This window comes from Vipera berus (assembly GCF_964194415.1).
Source record: "Vipera berus genome assembly, chromosome: 3".
Lineage (NCBI taxonomy): Eukaryota > Metazoa > Chordata > Lepidosauria > Squamata > Viperidae > Vipera > Vipera berus.
Genome location: NC_138204.1, coordinates 81,023,953 through 81,041,093, shown reverse-complemented (window position 1 = coordinate 81,041,093; position 17,141 = coordinate 81,023,953). Strand labels below are relative to the sequence as shown.

At 39.5% G+C, this 17,141-nt stretch overlaps 1 protein-coding gene across 1 annotated transcript in view; it reads left to right on the top strand.

Annotated features, from left to right (window-relative positions):
• Positions 1-17,141, top strand: part of COL24A1 (collagen type XXIV alpha 1 chain) — a gene marked incomplete at its 5' end in the record, with an annotated part of 153,334 nt that overhangs the window by 122,625 nt on the left and 13,568 nt on the right. Inside the window, 7 exons of the mRNA XM_081325373.1 lie at positions 2,469-2,522; positions 3,719-3,826; positions 4,715-4,822; positions 6,352-6,459; positions 6,541-6,594; positions 6,924-6,986; positions 11,989-12,042. Of these exons, the coding sequence (XP_081181499.1) occupies positions 2,469-2,522; positions 3,719-3,826; positions 4,715-4,822; positions 6,352-6,459; positions 6,541-6,594; positions 6,924-6,986; positions 11,989-12,042 (549 nt within the window). The remainder of the gene's footprint in view (positions 1-2,468; positions 2,523-3,718; positions 3,827-4,714; positions 4,823-6,351; positions 6,460-6,540; positions 6,595-6,923; positions 6,987-11,988; positions 12,043-17,141) is intronic.

Genomic DNA, 17,141 nt, shown 5'->3' with positions numbered 1-17,141 from the left:
TCATTCAGTGCTTTTAAAGTCTAGAAACATTTTGTTTTGGCCATAGTTGCTATTTTGTAAGTCTGCTGGGGTGATATAAAGAGTATTGCTGAAGCTACTGGGTGCAGTTACATCCATAATAAGCCACGATTATATCAGAATGACAAGAATGAGTTCTGGCATCATTTGCATAAAGTTCTCGTGACTCGCATATATTCATTTCCCCATGTATCCAAGTTACCTCCATGAATCCCTGTGACTGGATGAACAGAACAGATGCCACTTGCCTCCATCCCTGCTTTCAAACTACCCCAGCCTAAACACCAACATCAGTTATACCCGATTTAGAGCCAGCAAAAGCCATCTAGGAAGGAACTGCCTAGGAATGGGGTGTATAGCAATAGCACTTAGACTTCACAGCCCTTTCTAAGTGGTTTACAGAGTCAGCCCCCAACAATCTGGCTCTTCATTTTACTCACCTTGGAAGAATGGAAGACTGAGTCAACCTTGAGCTGGTGAGACTTGAACTGCCGAACTGCTGGCAGTCAGCAGAATTGGCCTGCAATACTGCATTCTAACCACTGTGCCATCACAGTGCATAGGAGAGGGCTAGTGGAGTCAAAGAAGACCAAACCAGTGTTGATACAGATCAGCAGGTGACGGTATTCCAGTGCATCTAAAGCAAGAACAAAAGCGAAGTGGAAGAATGGAAGAATAGATAAAAGGAGGAAGAAATTTAGCTTAGATATAAAAGTTACAACAGGGCAAAGCAGTAAAACAGAATGAAAAAAATAACATGGGAAAAAATAATGCAAATAAAATAACTATAAATAATAAAACACATCACTTCAGTAGCACCACATAGAGATTTATTGTTGTACCTGCCTCTTTTGTAATAAAACCAAAAATATTCCAAATAGGAATTATCCAGAAGGTTGGATATGATCCATATCTAAACCTCCCTCTATGAGAGGCAATTTAAAACTTAATGACAGCATCACATTTCCTATTTGTTGCCCAAGGATAAGCCTGCTCAGAATGAACAATAGCAGTAGCTCTGGATAATTTCTTGTCTAGTTTCACATTTGGAATATTCGGAGTGTATAATGAAGGTAGCAGCTTTCTTGTTTTCCTGGATAATTTGTGCTCTTAAGAAGAAGGAAATCTACTAGATAGAATCTACTAGAAGCCAGATCTACAGAGGGCAAAGTACCACAAAATAAAATTCTGATTCCTAAGCAGATCTTTTAGTTTACTTTTTTTTTTACAATGGCTGCTCTCTGCCTTAACCCTTAACAAGGTTTTTAAAACTTAAGTACGCTTGAAGAACAATCATGTAGCACGTGGGGAATATTATTTGAAATCTTACAAGGCATTGCCGTTCTCTGAATCATAGCTACAGTAAAAGCCCATTTGAACCTGTTTGGAAAGAAAATATGGATTGTGGCATAATTCATCTCTGATTTATTGGACAAATTACAAATAAACATAAGCAATTGATTTCTAAATAGTACATCAATATACTTTGTCACAGATTTATTTTTAAGTCATAATAATGACTTTAAATTATAGGAGCTTTCTCTCAAGATTCCAATTGTACTCTCAAATTCCCACTTTAAACCAACTTTTTCAGTCAAAGTGCGTTCTGAAGATATGTGACAATCTGAGATTGGAAACAAAGCACATTTTATTAAAGTGCATATCTCAATAGCTTTGTAGAGCTACAGTCAAACCACAAAATGTTTACATTTGTGGTAAATGGACAAACATCTTACAGAATATGCAGTCAGCTCATAATCTCTAAATGCTAAGAATGCATTCAGTCATTGAGGTCCTATTCATCCCACGTAACACCACAGCTTTGCAAACTGCATTGATTGCCAGTCTGCTTCCAGATGCAATTCACGTGTTGATAATCACCTTTAAAGCCCTTCATGGTATGGATCCAGACTACTTGGATCCCAATGGGATTGGCTGTCCCCACCCATGCTGGCAAAAAAGGCATGTTGCGAACCCTATCAGCTAAATTATTCCAACTGGTGGTATCCAGGAGAAGGGCCTTTTCTGCCATTGCACCTGCCCTGAGGAACATCTTGTCCCCTGATGTGAGGTTGGCCTGACCTTCGTGAATTTCTGGAGCAGCCAAAAAACCTGGCTCTGCCAGCTAGCTTGGGGCCCCAATGGGGGAGTATCACTGTGGACATGGTTGATTGATTAACAATGAATCCCACCTCCCCCCCAACCTGGTCCCGCCCTCCCCATCTTTTAATTGGCCTGTGGTGTTCTGGTTTTTTATTACTTGCTTATGTTTTTAATTGATATACTTTTATTTTTTATGACTGTATGCCACCCAGAGTTACCTTGAGGTAAGATGAGTGGCCTGTACATTTTATAAATAAATAATAAAAGGTGTGGTGGAAAAATTCAGAATCCTAGCTGATTGTTAGGTTTTATAGTTTGTGAGCTAATAAATATTTTGAAATTTCTAGGGTCCTATTGGAAAAAAAGGATCAAGTGGTCAGCCTGGGAAACCTGGAATGCCTGTGAGTAAATTGCTTGATTAAGTGCTTCTATTTTAAGTGATGACCAATACAGATAACAGATAAGTTTAGGTTATTCTATGCAGACAGACACATTACCACTGAAAGATAAATAGCAAATCAGATAGAATGTCCTTAACCTGTAGGATAGGCAATAAAATACTTTTATGAAATGAAATGAAATGAACTTTTATTGTCAAAGTACAACTATGTGTACATTGAAATTAGCTGAGCTTCCCTTTGTGCTCCCACCCCCCCAACACACAGTGACAACAAACCCTCCATCTTTCTACACCATGTGAACCAACTACCCCACACACCGGCCTCCCAAGTCAATTCTGCATAAAATTCACAAAAGTTCACAAAAGTTATTTCTCATTCAAAAGCCTAACAGCCCACGGATAGAAGCTGTTTTTCAGCCTGTTGGTGCGGCTGGCTATGCTCCTATATCTCCTACCCGATGGTAGGAGAGTAAAGAGGTACTGTCCAGGGTGTGAGTCATCCCTGAGAATTTTCCTCACTCTTCCAAGGCAGCGAGCCCTGGCGATGTCATCCAGTGGTGTCAGGGGACATGCCACAATGTCTTGTGCTGTGCTCACCACCCTCTGTAATACTTTCCTATCCGCAGTTGTCAGACCAGCATACCAAACCACAATACCATACGAGAGGATGCTCTCTATGGTAAACCGGTAAAAGAGGGTCGTTAGCTGTTGTTCTACCCTGTTCTTCCACAAGGCCCTGAGAAAGTGAAGCCTCTGTTGGGCCTTTCTAGCCACCTGGGTTGTATTAACTTTCCAGGTCAGATCTTCACAGAGGTAAACTACCAGAAATTTAAAGGAGGAAACTCTCTCCACACAGTCCTCCCCGATGTAAAGTGGGGCAGGTTCCTCCTTTTTTCTCCGGACGTCTAGCACCCTCTCTTTCTTTTATATTGCAATCTTCAGATGTTAACATGAAACTAAGCTCCACTAAAATATAGGTTATTTTTGTATTTTTAGACTCGCAGCCTGATTTTTATTATGAATACATACACACAGGGAGGAAATATAGTTAAAATGAAGTCGGCAAATCTAATTTCGGTCCCATATTATCAACCTGAGCTACCATAACATTGGTTATTGACTATGTCAAATTGTCAGTGGTATTACTTAGATCTAGATGGTGTAGAGCTTTTCAAGCAGAATTCACATTTATTTCAGGGAGAACCTGGTCCTGTTGGTCAGAAAGGTGTAGCTGGCAACCCTGGATCAGAAGGTAGTCCTGGAAATCCTGGAAAATCAGGGTTACCTGGACAGCACGGCCTTCCTGTGAGTAACAGTTGAACTAACTTTATTCTGATTATGATGGTAGTTGTGGTGATGATGACAGAGATCTTAAAAACAATGGCATCACCAGTAATATATAGTAGCAAATATTACATAAGAATACAATGTCAGTATTTCCCTACAGATGTCATTTCCCACTCAAATAATGCCAACCATTTTCTTTTGAGAAGAAGCTGTGTCAAAATTCATTAATGCAAGTTCCGTTTCTTTACTTACTTTACACGGTAGCATAGGATCAACCTATGTCGAAACAGAATATGCTACAATGGGAACGTAAGCAATGCCTTCTGCATATTCACCTTAATATTTTTACAATAAAAAAGATGGTCAGCTTTAAGAACTCCTTTTTGTCTTATTAGGAGCTACCTTTATCTTGTTAGGTTGGTGGAATTTCTGGCCAGTATGAGTAGTCAGTTGGATGTTGATGTTTGCAACTTTGTGCAATGCATGAGGTAATTTCTGAATTGGAATCTAGTAGAGTTGATATTCATTTATGCTGCTTGATTTATGCTATTATATCCGATATTTTAGATACTGTACATCAGATATGTCAAACTCGCAATGTCACGTGACGTCGCACGACATATCAGAGCTTTTTCCGCATTGCCGGCAGTGGGGTGGGCGTGGTTTCGTTGTGATGCATCCGGCCCGTAGGCCGGCAAGTTTGACACCCCTGCTGTACATGGTGCTTTCTGTAATGGCATTATTTCAAGGATGTAGCGTCACAGTGTGTGAATATGGGTAGTCAAATTTATATATTAAATAATAGTGCTTATTCTGAATATATTAAAAGGTGCATTTGTCCTCTGCTAAAAATAAATGGGTTGGCTGACTTAAGGGACTCTGTTTAACTAGCTTTTGTTTGTCAAGGGTACCAGAGGAAGCCCAGGAATAGCTGGACTAGCAGGATATCCTGGAACTCATGGACGTAAGGGTTCACCAGGTGTGCCTGGAAGCCCTGGCCTCCCAGGACTAAAGGTACTTTAGGTTTTTTGACATTTTAGGTTGTTACGGAGTTTGTAACTGTTGTTGTGTTGTACGCTGCCTAGAGTCCTGCATTTGTGAGATGGGCAGCTAAATAAAATAAATAAATTTATAAGACTCCACAGTGACTTTACGATATAGCCAGTGCTTTTTTTGTAAAACAAAAAGGTGCCGGAACTTAACACATGTCATACAACCTGCCTTGCCTACCCTACAAGGTTCCATCCAAAAAAGGTGCCGGAACTCCGTTCTGAGCGTTCTGTGACAAAAAAAGCCCTGGATATAGCACAGTAAAAGCAATGATGTACATAACCTTCTTAAAAATGTTTTCAGTTGCTTTTTATTAATAATGAAAGATTCTTTGCTCAAGTAATGGTATGTGAGGAAGACCTTGAGAAGTAGGGGCAAAGCGATGAATCCTAGGGAACAATGATCAGATAAGAGATTATATAGACTACAACTGCATAAGGAGTGGAGAAAGAGGCTTAGAAGGAACCCTCCTCCCTAACTTGCCAGGCCGTAAATGAAGTTCAAGGTGCTAACAATGACATACAAAGCCCTACATGGCATGGGTCCGGACTACCTACGGGAGCACCTTCTGCCAATGTCTGCACCCCACCGTCCTGTGCGCTCCCACAGAGAGGGCCTCCTCAGGGTGCCACCGCTCAAGGAATGTCGGCTGGTGGCCCCCAGGGGGAGGGCATTCTCAGTGGGTGCGCCAGCACTCTGGAACTGCTTGCCAACCGAAATCCGGATGGCCCCCGACCTCCGCACCTTCCGGCGCGACTTAAAAACTTACCTGTTCCAGCAGTCCGGCCTGGCCTGATAGCTCTAATTGGGGTCCCAGTTTGTTTTTACTATTGTTTTTCACTATTGTTCAATCTGTATACCTACCTTACTCTGTACACCGCCCCGAGTCCCTCGGGAGAAGGGCGGTTTATAAAAACAAATAAATAAATAAATAAATAAATAAATAAAATAAATGAAATGGTGGGAGATTTGTACTTCCAGTTGGAAGATTCTGTTAATGTAGTTTGTAGTAAAGTAGCAGTAGCTCATCTGGTCTGTTTCCTGTCTAAAGGTAAAGGTTCCCCCACACATGTGTGCTAGTCGTTTCCGACTCTAGGGGCCGGTGCTCATCTCTGTTTCGAAGCCAAAGAGCCAGCGCTTGTTCGAGGATGTCTCCGTGGTCATGTGGCCGGCATGACTAGAGGCCAAAGGCGCACGGAACGCTGTTACCTTCCCACCGTAGCGGTCCCTATTTTCTACTTGCATTTTTACATGCTTTCGAACTGCTAGGTTGGCAGAAGCTGGGATGAGTAACAGGCGCTCACTCTGTTATGCGGCACTCAGGATTCAACCCGCCAAACTGCCAACCATCTGATCGACAAGCTCAGCGTCCTAACCCACTGAGCCACCGTGTCCCTTTTGTTTCCTGTCTAGTACAGTATAAATGGAAAGGCTGACAGCATTCTTTTTTCTCTCTGTGAATATGTATTCATTCTCATTCTGGCTTGCTGCAGGGTGAACAAGGGCTTCAGGGCCATCCAGGAAAGCAAGGTAGAAGAGGATTTCCAGGGACACAAGGTGATCAAGGCCGACCAGGACTTCCTGGCCAGAAAGGACTCGCCGTATGTATCTGCTGTGGTTTGTAAAGTATCTATTAAATTGTCATTCCAAAGTATTAATTCTTTTGTCTACAAATATTACAGGGAGAATTTGGAGATCAGGGTTTGATGGGATTTCAAGGATTTCCAGGTCCCAAGGTATGTGGTTTCTTTGCGACCAGCTTCAATAAACATTAACCATCTTTAAGACTTATGAATTTAAATGGAAGATGATGGTCAATTCCAGTCAACAGATGACATGGAATGAGAAGTCCACCTCATGGCCCTTACCGTGTGAGGTGCCTCAGCGCTTAGGGCTCCTTCCTCTCCTTTTTTTAATATGTACATGAGGCCACTGGATGATGCTCTTTATTTCTCAATGTGTATTTTTATAAAAAAAATAATATTTGTTGTTTTTAGATCTGTGATTTTTATTCAGTTGTTGTGTATTTGATAAATAAATAAAGTATATTGTGTTATATTTTTAGGGCCCTGAAGGTGATCATGGTTTAATTGGAATTTTGGGACCTAAAGGCCCAATAGGTGAAATAGTAAGTAGGTCTATCTATTTATATGAATATCAAGACTTGCTTGTTGATAGCTATTCACACCAGGCCAGTCAATTGTAAGCAAGTTACAGTCATAATCAATACGTATCGAAAATCAACATAAAATACTTAATTAGCAGAAGTGACAGAAATCAAATGCCAAAAGTGTCGTCTATCTTACTGCGGCTCTGCTCTCCCAAAGCTTTGAGGAACAACGTAGTTTTTAATAGTCTAAATGTTTAATTTTTCTTAGGAATCTTCCAAACATTTATTGTAGTGGTAAGAAATTGTGTGAATACCTTAATCCAAAGTTTTGCTTTTCAGTAAATAAATTAAGATTTAGTTCAGGGGCAAGTGGGGAAAAATTGTCCCAGTACCTATTTTGACATTGATAAAGTTGGCTTGCCTCAAGCAGCATCTTTTGGGATGCTATAAAACAGGGGTATCAAACTCACAACGTCACATGGTGTGTCACAACATATCAGAACTTTTTTGCCATTGCCGGCAAAGGGGTGGGCGTGGTTTTGCTATGATGCATTCGGCCCGTGGGCTGGCAGTTTGGCACCCCTGCTATAAAAGATCAGCTAATAGCCAATATTCTTCATTTATTGTATTTTTATTATTAAGGAGATATCATCATTTTTTGCATTATTTAAAATAGTCCCAGTACCTATTTTGACATTGATAAAGTTGGCTTGCCTCAAGCAGCATCTTTTGGGATGCTATAAAACAGGGGTATCAAACTCACAACGTCACATGGTGTGTCACAACATATCAGAACTTTTTTGCCATTGCCGGCAAAGGGGTGGGCGTGGTTTTGCTATGATGCATTCGGCCCGTGGGCTGGCAGTTTGGCACCCCTGCTATAAAAGATCAGCTAATAGCCAATATTCTTCATTTATTGTATTTTTATTATTAAGGAGATATCATCATTTTTTGCATTATTTAAAATAGTCCTATGTTAATCTATGAAGAAATAAGTAAAAACCAATGAAAGTTAATTTGACTTATTTCCAAGCAATTGTACAAAAAGTAGATACTATAATAAATTACGTAACTGTGGTTAATTCACAAACCTTTAATAGCACTTTAAAATTCTTCTTGCTTCCACAATGAGTGGTTTAATGAGCTATAAATTTATTGATTTATTTTAGGATTTCATTTACTATAATCCTACAATTTTTATGCATTGCAGTGTCAAAATTCAAAATTCACTCCTTATGTATTTCTATGTGACATCTCAGTGCAACATGAAAGGAAGAAATGATGCAGGAGAACATCGCTGTGCATCTTTCTTTTTTAGCGCTGTGATTGATAGAGCAAGGATAGCAAGTTTCAATTTTAGAGCATCTACTTTATTTTTTTCTTGCATGAACCCAGGCATTCTTAATACCTAAAATACAAGATGGACTTACAGTGTTTGCTTTTGCTATTGTTGAGTAAAATATCTTAGTGGATCCTTGGTGTTGTGAGTTTGGCTGTTTTCTTGCAGATGTTGCATTACCCAACTTGAAAACAACTTCAGTGCTAGAAGGGAATGGGGTTTGCTATCTGTTTATATCAGGGGTCTTCAGACTTGGCCCATTTATGACTTGTGGACTTCAACTCCTAGAATTCTTCAGCCAGCATGCCTGGCTGAATTCTGGGAGTTGAAGTCCACAAGTCATAAAAGGGCCAAGTTTGAAGACCCCTGGTTTATATATATTGTAGTGATTTACACAGCATTGTTATTTTCTTCTTGATAGTTCCTTGATTAGGCTGTTGTTTATTGTTTATCTGAGTTGGTAAATCCTTGATTGGATTATTGTTTACTTCTTGATCGTTGGTCTGGTACAAATCCTGGTGTTAATCCTTGTTTATCTGGCTGTTGATTGCTGGCAAAGTGTTTTGGTCTTTCTGTTTCCTTTTTAACTTTTTGTTTGTCTCTTATGAATGGTATGCAAAATGTTACTTATGTGCTTATTGATGGCTGATTCGTCAGTATTCTAGGCTTCCAGGAATTCTTTATCAGTGTTTGGATTTAGTCAAGCTCCTGAAAGAACACCAAGGACTCCACGGTTCAATCCTGAGCTACAAATATTCTCTTCTCTTAGAACAGGGGTCTTCAAACTTGGCCCTTTGATGACTTGTGGACTTCAACTCCACAAGCCATAAAAGGGCCAAGTTTGAACAACCCTGTCTTAGAACCTAAACAGCTGACCAAATTTCCTATTTGAAAAAAAAAACATTAGTTCTGGCCACCAGATGGCAATGTCTACTAGAATTAAAAAAAAAGCTGTAACATTTAAAACAGTTGATTAAGGAGGTTAGATGGGCAACTTCTGGCCATGAGAGAGCCAGCTGATCAGAGTTCAGACTCTCCAAAGAAAAGTGAGAAAACATTCAGATAAAGCTATGTCTCCATAAAAATCAGCCTTCTTGGTTGTAAACAGTGATATGTTTAAAAACAAAACAAAAAATTACAGTCATTTTAAAATTATGGACACCTGAACCTCATCCCTCTGTTTCAAGAGAAATTGCTATAGATGCTGTCTTAGATATGGGTAAGATATGGATATTCAAGTTTTCATCCATCTTTTGAATCTGATTGTATTTTTTTCTAGGTAGTTTAGCATGACCGAAGTTTCATGTTTGCCTTCTACAGTGGCTCTTTCTATACCATCAAGAGTTTAATTTTTGCAGACACCACATGAGAGTCTTCTTCACCAGTCAAACTTCAGCTGCCATTATAGTCACAGGCATAGGTCTTGTAGGACTGTGAAGAAGCAGGTGGTTGATTTGCTTTCAGGAGTTAGTCCAATAAAAGGGCATTCCTGAATGAGTTGTTGCAAATGTAGAGCAGTTCATCTGTCCTATCTGCGATGGAACTCAGATATTAGGGAGCACCTGCGGCCGGTATCAACTTCCCTCCGCCCAGTGCGCTCCCACAGAGAGGGCCTCCTCAGGGTGCCACCGGTCAGAGAATGTCGACTGGTGGCCCCCAGGGGGAGGGCGTTCTCTGTGGGTGTGCCTGACCTGTGGAACTGTTTACCGGTTGAGCTCCGGATGGCTCCCGACCTTTGCTCCTTCCGACGTGATCTAAAAATCTATTTGTTTGAACAAGCCGGGCTGGTCTGATGGGTTTGGGTTTTAATTATTGTTTTTAATGTAATTTATTTATTGTATTTGGGCACTATGGTTTAATCTGTTCTTAATTTTTGTATTTTTGTATTTTGATATTTATTGCCCTGTTCACCGCCCTGAGTCCTTTGGGAGAAGGGCAGTATACAAATTAAATAAAATAAATAAATAAATAAATTACCATGCTTAGCAGATGAGAGCCCTGGTGGCACAGTGGTTAGAATGCAGTATTGCAGACTAACTCTGCCCACAGCCAGGAGTTCTTGACCAGCTCAAGGTTGACCAGCTTCCATCCTTCCAAAGTTAGTAAAATGAGGAGCCAGATTGTTGGGATAATATGCTGAGGTTGCTCAGAGAGTGCTGTAAAGCACTAGGGAGCGGTATATAAGTGCTATTGCTATATAACTTTGAGTTTTTCCAAAACAATTATTAGTAATGAATTTATCATTAAGAAAAGAAAGGCTTTCATTACATGGACCAAGCCTTTTCCTCCTGCACAAAATATACTTGGCCTCCTCCTTGAATGATTTTACATACCGTATTTTCCGGCGTATAAGACGACTGGGCGTATAAGACGACCCCCCAACTTTTGAGATGATTTTCAAGATTTTTCGTCTTATACGCCGGAAAATCAGCGAGCCCGGAAAGGCACGCCCTCCCCTCTCACTGTGGAGGAAGCAGGGCAGGCTGGCATCTGGCGGGAGCCGGCAGGGCAGTCCTGCGTGCGCGCGCAGGACTGCCCTGCCAGCTCCCGCCCGACGCTCTTCCCTCTTGAGGCAGCATCGCTCCCCGGCTCCTAAGGAGTTCTCGGGGATGCTGCCTCAAGAGGGAAGGACTGCCCTGCCGGCTCCCGCCCGACGCCGGATGGCTCCGACGATGCTGCTTCAAGAGGGAAGAGCGTGAGGTGCCTGCCATGGCTCTTGAGGCAGCATCCCCGAGGACTCCTTAGGAGCCGGGGAGCAATGCTGCCTCAAGAGGGAAGAGCGTCGGGCGGGAGCCGGCAGGGCAGTCTTGCGCGCGTGCGCAGGACTGCCCTGCCGGCTCCCGCCAGACGCCAGCCTGCCCTGCTTCCTCCACAGTGAGAGGGGAGGGCGTGCCTTCCCGGGCTCGCTGATTTTCCGGCGTATAAGACGACTGGGCGTATAAGACGACCTCCCAACTTTTGAGGTGATTTTCATGGGTTAAAAAGTTGTCTTATATGCCGGAAAATACGGTAGTCTTCAAAATTTTATTAGACTAGGATTAATCTTAGTTTTTCTTATTGGTTTTATGCATTTATTTCTGAATTGTTTTGCTGATTTTTTAATTATTATTTTTTTAATTTTCGGAAGAACTAGACTGTAGAGTTAGACAGCAATTACCTAATAAAGTAGTGCACATCTTTATCTTTGCATTAAAGCAAAATATTTGAGTGAAAGAAATTTCCTGTTTCATCAAAATAACTTTATAAAATTGTATTATTTTTATGTTTGGTAAAGCAATATAACTTTGTTAGAAAAAATTAGTGGTGATCTTGCTCATTTACTTAAATTACAGCTTGCTGCATACACTATGAGATTTTTGATAATCTGAACATAAAAGATATACATTAAATGTAATGCTTGCTCACTTTTGTTTTTAAAGAAACAGAAATCAATTTCCTTTACCTTTAGTACAGTATTCAAATTTTCATAAATGCCTCTGTGAAATGCAAAGCAGAATATGAAAATAAAAATGAGATAAACTAAATTTGCATTCTACATTTATCTTGTCCCCAGAAAATAGTTTAGTATCATTATATGTTTCGTAGTGGAATGTAAATAAATATATGACATAACATGAAGTTTTCATAAGAACATTTGCATTCAGTTATTGCTCTACAAATTATTTTCCTTTTGGTTTTCAGGGAAACACAGGCCCTGTTGGTTACGAAGGTATTGTTGGTCCAGCTGGCAAACCTGTAAGTGCAACTCATCACAATTTGAAATCTCCCTTTGTTTTTTATTCCTACATGTAATGCTTTCTCTTAATTTTTTCCTAAGATATGTTGTCCTTAGTCCACAAACATATTTATTTAAAAGTTGCAATATATGGAAATTTCATAAACTTTTCTTTAAAAAATCAGATAATTGCTTATTTTTACCAGGAAAAAATACACGTATATAAATATTAATGTTCTGTAGGAAAGTCTTAATTATAAGCACAAATGTTACTTTTCGTTTTTGTTTTATGCTTTGGATGGTACTGAACCATTCAGATAGATTCTTAATAAACTGAAAATGATTTGCGTCATTTCTATAAATAACATTTTAATTAACCATATATTCAATGTAACAAAACATATATGTACATATAGATTAAATACAATACATTAGAGCAGAAAATGGCAACCCATTTCAAGATTCTTCCTTGAAGATTAAGTGGACTTTCATAACAGGACAATATTAAAATAATATTGGAATATGAATCTCCAAATCAGAAGCTACTGGGAAGAGCCGTTTTGGTTTACTGGCTGATGCACTGGGTTGGAAATCAGGAAGCTGTGAGTTCTAGTCCTGCCTTAGACATGAAAGCCTGCTGGGTGACTTTGAACTAGGTACTCTCTCTCAGCCCAACCCACCTCACAGTGTTGTTGTGGGGAAATTAGGAGGAAAGAGAAATAGCTATGTTCACTACCTTAACTTATTTATAAAAATAATAAAGACAGGGAATAAATAAACAGCAGAAAGCAAATAGGAGTAATACTAGTGGTAAAACAAAAGTTCAGTTCTCTAAACATATTATACAGGTGAAACTCAAAAAATTAGAATATCGTGCAAAAGTTCATTAATTTCAGTAATACAACTTAAAAGGGGAAACTAATATATGAGATAGATTCATTACACGCAAAGCAAGATAGTTCAAGCCGTGATTTGTCATAATTGTGATGATTATGGCTTATAGCTCATGAAAACCCCAAATCCACAATCTCAGAAAATTAGAATATTACATGCAATCAATAAAACAAGGAGTGTACATAGAACAATATCGGACCTCTGAAAAGTATAAGCATGCATATGTACTCAGTACTTGGTTTGGGCCCCTTTTGCAGCAATTACTGCCTCAATTGGGCGTGGCATGGAAGCTATCAGCCTGTGGCACTGCTGAGGTGTTATGGAAGACCAGGATGCTTCAATAGCGGCCTCCAGCTCTTCTGCATTGTTCAATCTCATGTCTCTCATCTTTCTCTTGGCAATGCCCCATAGATTCTCTATGGGGTTCAGGTCAGGCGAGTTTGCTGGCCAATCAAGCACAGTAATCCCACGGTCATTGAACCAGGTTTTGGTGCTTTTGGCAGTGTGGGCAGGTGCCAAGTCCTGCTGGAAAATAAAGTCAGCATCCCCATAAAGCTCGTCTGCGGAAGGAAGCATGAAGTGCTCCAAAATCTCCTGGTAGACGGCTGCGTTGACCCTGGACTTAATGAAGCACAGTGGACCAACACCAGCAGATGACATGGCTCCCCAAATCAACACAGACTGGAAACTTCAAATTGGACTTCAAGCATCTTGCAGTGTGTGCCTCTCCATTCTTCCTCCAGACTCAGGGTCCTTGGTTTCCAAATGAGATGCAAAAGTTGCTCTCATCAGAAAAGAGGACTTTGGACCACTGAGCAACAGACCAGGTCTGTTTTTCTTTAGCCCAGGTAAGATGCTTCTGACGTTGTTTGTTGTTCAGGAGCGGCTTGACAAGAGGAATACGACATTTGAAGCCCATGTCCAGGATCCGTCTGTGTGTGGTGGCTCTTGATGCCCTGACTCCAGCCTCAGTCCACTCCTTGTGAAAGTCCCCAACACTTTTGAATGGCCTTTTCCTGACAATCCTCTCCAGGCTGCGGTCATCCCTGCTGCTTGTGCACCTTTTTCTTCCACACTTTTCCCTTCCACATAACTTTCTATTAATGTGCTTTGACACAGCACTTTGGGAACATCCAACTTCTTTTGCAATTACCTTTTGAGGCTTTCCCTCCTTGTGGAGGGTGTCAATGATGGTTTTCTGCACAACTGTCAGGTCAGCAGTCTTCCCCATGATTGTGATTCCTACTGAACCAGACTGAGAGACCATTTAAAGGCTCAGGAACCCTTTACAGGTGTTATGGCTTAAATAGCTGATTAGAGTGGGACACTTTGAGCCTAGAATATTGCACCTTTTCACAATATTCTAATTTTCTGAGATTGTGGATTTGGGGTTTTCATGAGCTGTAAGCCATAATCATCACAATTATGACAAATCACGGCTTGAACTATCTTGCTTTGCATGTAATGAGTCTATCTCATATATTAGTTTCCCCTTTTAAGTTGCATTACTGAAATAAATGAACTTTTGCACGATATTCTAATTTTTTGAGTTTCACCTGTACAATTGGTATATAGAATGGCAGAACCATAAATCAAGGCAAAATTTCAGACTTGAGATGTTAAGATCAAACATTGGTGTTCTGGAAATTGGCAAACTGAAATGGTCTGCAATAGGTTAGAAGGAACATGAGACCTACTTCATATATTACTGGTTTACTTATTAACAAAAAGAAATCAAAATCAATGCTTGGGTACAGTTTCCAAATAAAAAATAATAATTTCAGTTCAATTTCAGAATAAACCAATCCAATTACTATTATAGTGATTGAATCTGTGCTGTAACCACAGAGCCAGAGAAAGCAGAAGGTGAACAGTTCTAGGGTGACTTAAAACACTGTTGATACAATAGTAGAAGTCAGCATAATAGTTATAGCAAATGAGGATTCTATGTTAGAAGTGAAATATACCTGCAATACTGGGGGGGGAAATTACCTTGATGTACAGAATAATAATATGCCAAGAAAATTCAACATTTCTAGCAAATACTTTCATCCAATAAATTATAAGACAACTCAATACATTACCTGAGAAGAAGCACCAAAATCAAACTCACTAGGTAAACATCAGTCAAATCTGGAAAAGCTTCATTTGGTGTGCAAATACAAGTCATTCTGACTGTAGCTCAGATCACAAACTCCTTGAAAAATTACAATTTAAAGTAAATAAAGCAAATTCATCAGACCAACGAATACCAACATGGCGATATTCCATATTATCATGAGCGTAATGTAAGGAATAGATCTAATACCGTAGATTAGATGGACTTGAAGAATTCTATACTGAAATTTGTAAGATTGCACAAAGAAAAATGTCCTAAAATACAAAAAAAAACCAAAAGATGTTGAAATGAGTGTCTATTAATGTTGAAAATATCTGAAGAAAGATGAAAAACAAAAGACAAAATAGGCAGAGGAAAAGTTAGTCAATGAAATACTGAGTACTAGAGAAGAACAAAAATGAAGAATTACATCTCAATAAGCAATGAGCTTGAGCATAACATCTAAAAGATTTTAAAGTTTTGTTTAAGAAAGTTACAAAAGATCAAGAAAAACAAAAGGCACAGAAGGCAAGCATCTGCTAGGGGAAAAAAAATAGAATATGAATACACAAAACAATTCTACAAAAAGATCCCCACATACAAGGGTTGGATTCTTGAACTAAAAGCACACATTTGGAAAGTGAAATGTTTTATGAGCTGTAGAAAATATCACTAACAAAAATATAGAAGAAAAACCAGTTGATTTCTGGAGTCACGGCCAAGCTAATAGCACATAATCATAATCAGTGGAAAACATGGTAGAAGCTAAGGGACTGGAAAAATATTCATTTATATCCCAATACCAAAAAAGAAAAAAGAAAAACCTGGGAAGGCTAGAAACATGTTCATGTTATTTAAAAAAACACACTTTCATTCAATGCACAGACTATTAAATAATGCTCTGGAATTTGTAATACAGACATCAACGGTACATGAAACAAGAATTGCCAAATGTACAAGGTGGATTCAAAAGAGGCAGGAATACTTGCGATCACACTGTGAATGTTCATTGAATAGTGGAAAAGGCAGAAGAATTAGAGAATGACTTCTGATTTGTTTTATTGATGAGACCAGAGGCCCCCAACCTTTTGGGCACCCGGGACTGGTTCTATGGAGAAAGATTTTTCCACGGACCGGAGGGGGCGTGGTTTTGTGTGCTGCCTGCATCCCACAGATGGGACTTTGCTTGTTTGTGCAGCCCGGTTGGTGGCATGCCACAGACCGGGGGTTGGGGACCTTTGGTTTAGACTATCATTATGTGGGCTATCACAGATCATTGATATTCCTTAAAAACATGAGCATATCAGGTCACCTCACCAGTTTGCTTAAGAATTTCTATGATGAACAGACAGCAACAATTAGAATACGGAGCATCTAAACGCTTCAGCACTGGGACAGGAATTCACTAAGGTTGTATGTTCTCACCATATTTATATAGGTTATCTACAATTTCAGAGAATAAATATGACAGATCTATAATTAAAACTCAAAGATATTTCACTGGCAACAGAGGTATGTATTGTCAAAGCATGGTTGTCCCAGCTGTAACATATGACTGTAAAAAATATCAGATACTGAACAAAGAAAAATGGATGCCTTTGAATGTATTCATCAATTAATCCCCTTCTCACATTAATGACTCTAGCAGCAAACAATATAATAATATCAAAAAAAAGTAGTGTTAGAGAAAATTGTTGACACAAAAGAAGAACTCGTTAATACAAACTCTAGAGTCCTCTCTGCAAGAACTAGTAATGCTAGAAGTTCAAGCTTAAATATATTGGACGTAGAATGTGAAGTCAAGGATAAAAATGAGTCAAGGATATAAAAATAAAAGGCAATCACCGAAAATGGCCAACAGATGCAATTACTGGCAGCCGAAACCTCATAATATGATGGATCCCAAAGAGTTGGAAGTGCCTCAATGATTGAACAAGAAGTATATGTATGTACATTGTGCATGAGAGAATTTTAACTTTCTATATAATTATTATGATTTACCGTAGATTTATACCTAAACAGGCAGTTGGTGAAATAAAGCAAATGGAATTACACTGATCTCTAAACTGAATTAAGACACACATTTTAAAAGGTGTGAAGCACAAGCAGATTTTGCAGATTAAATTT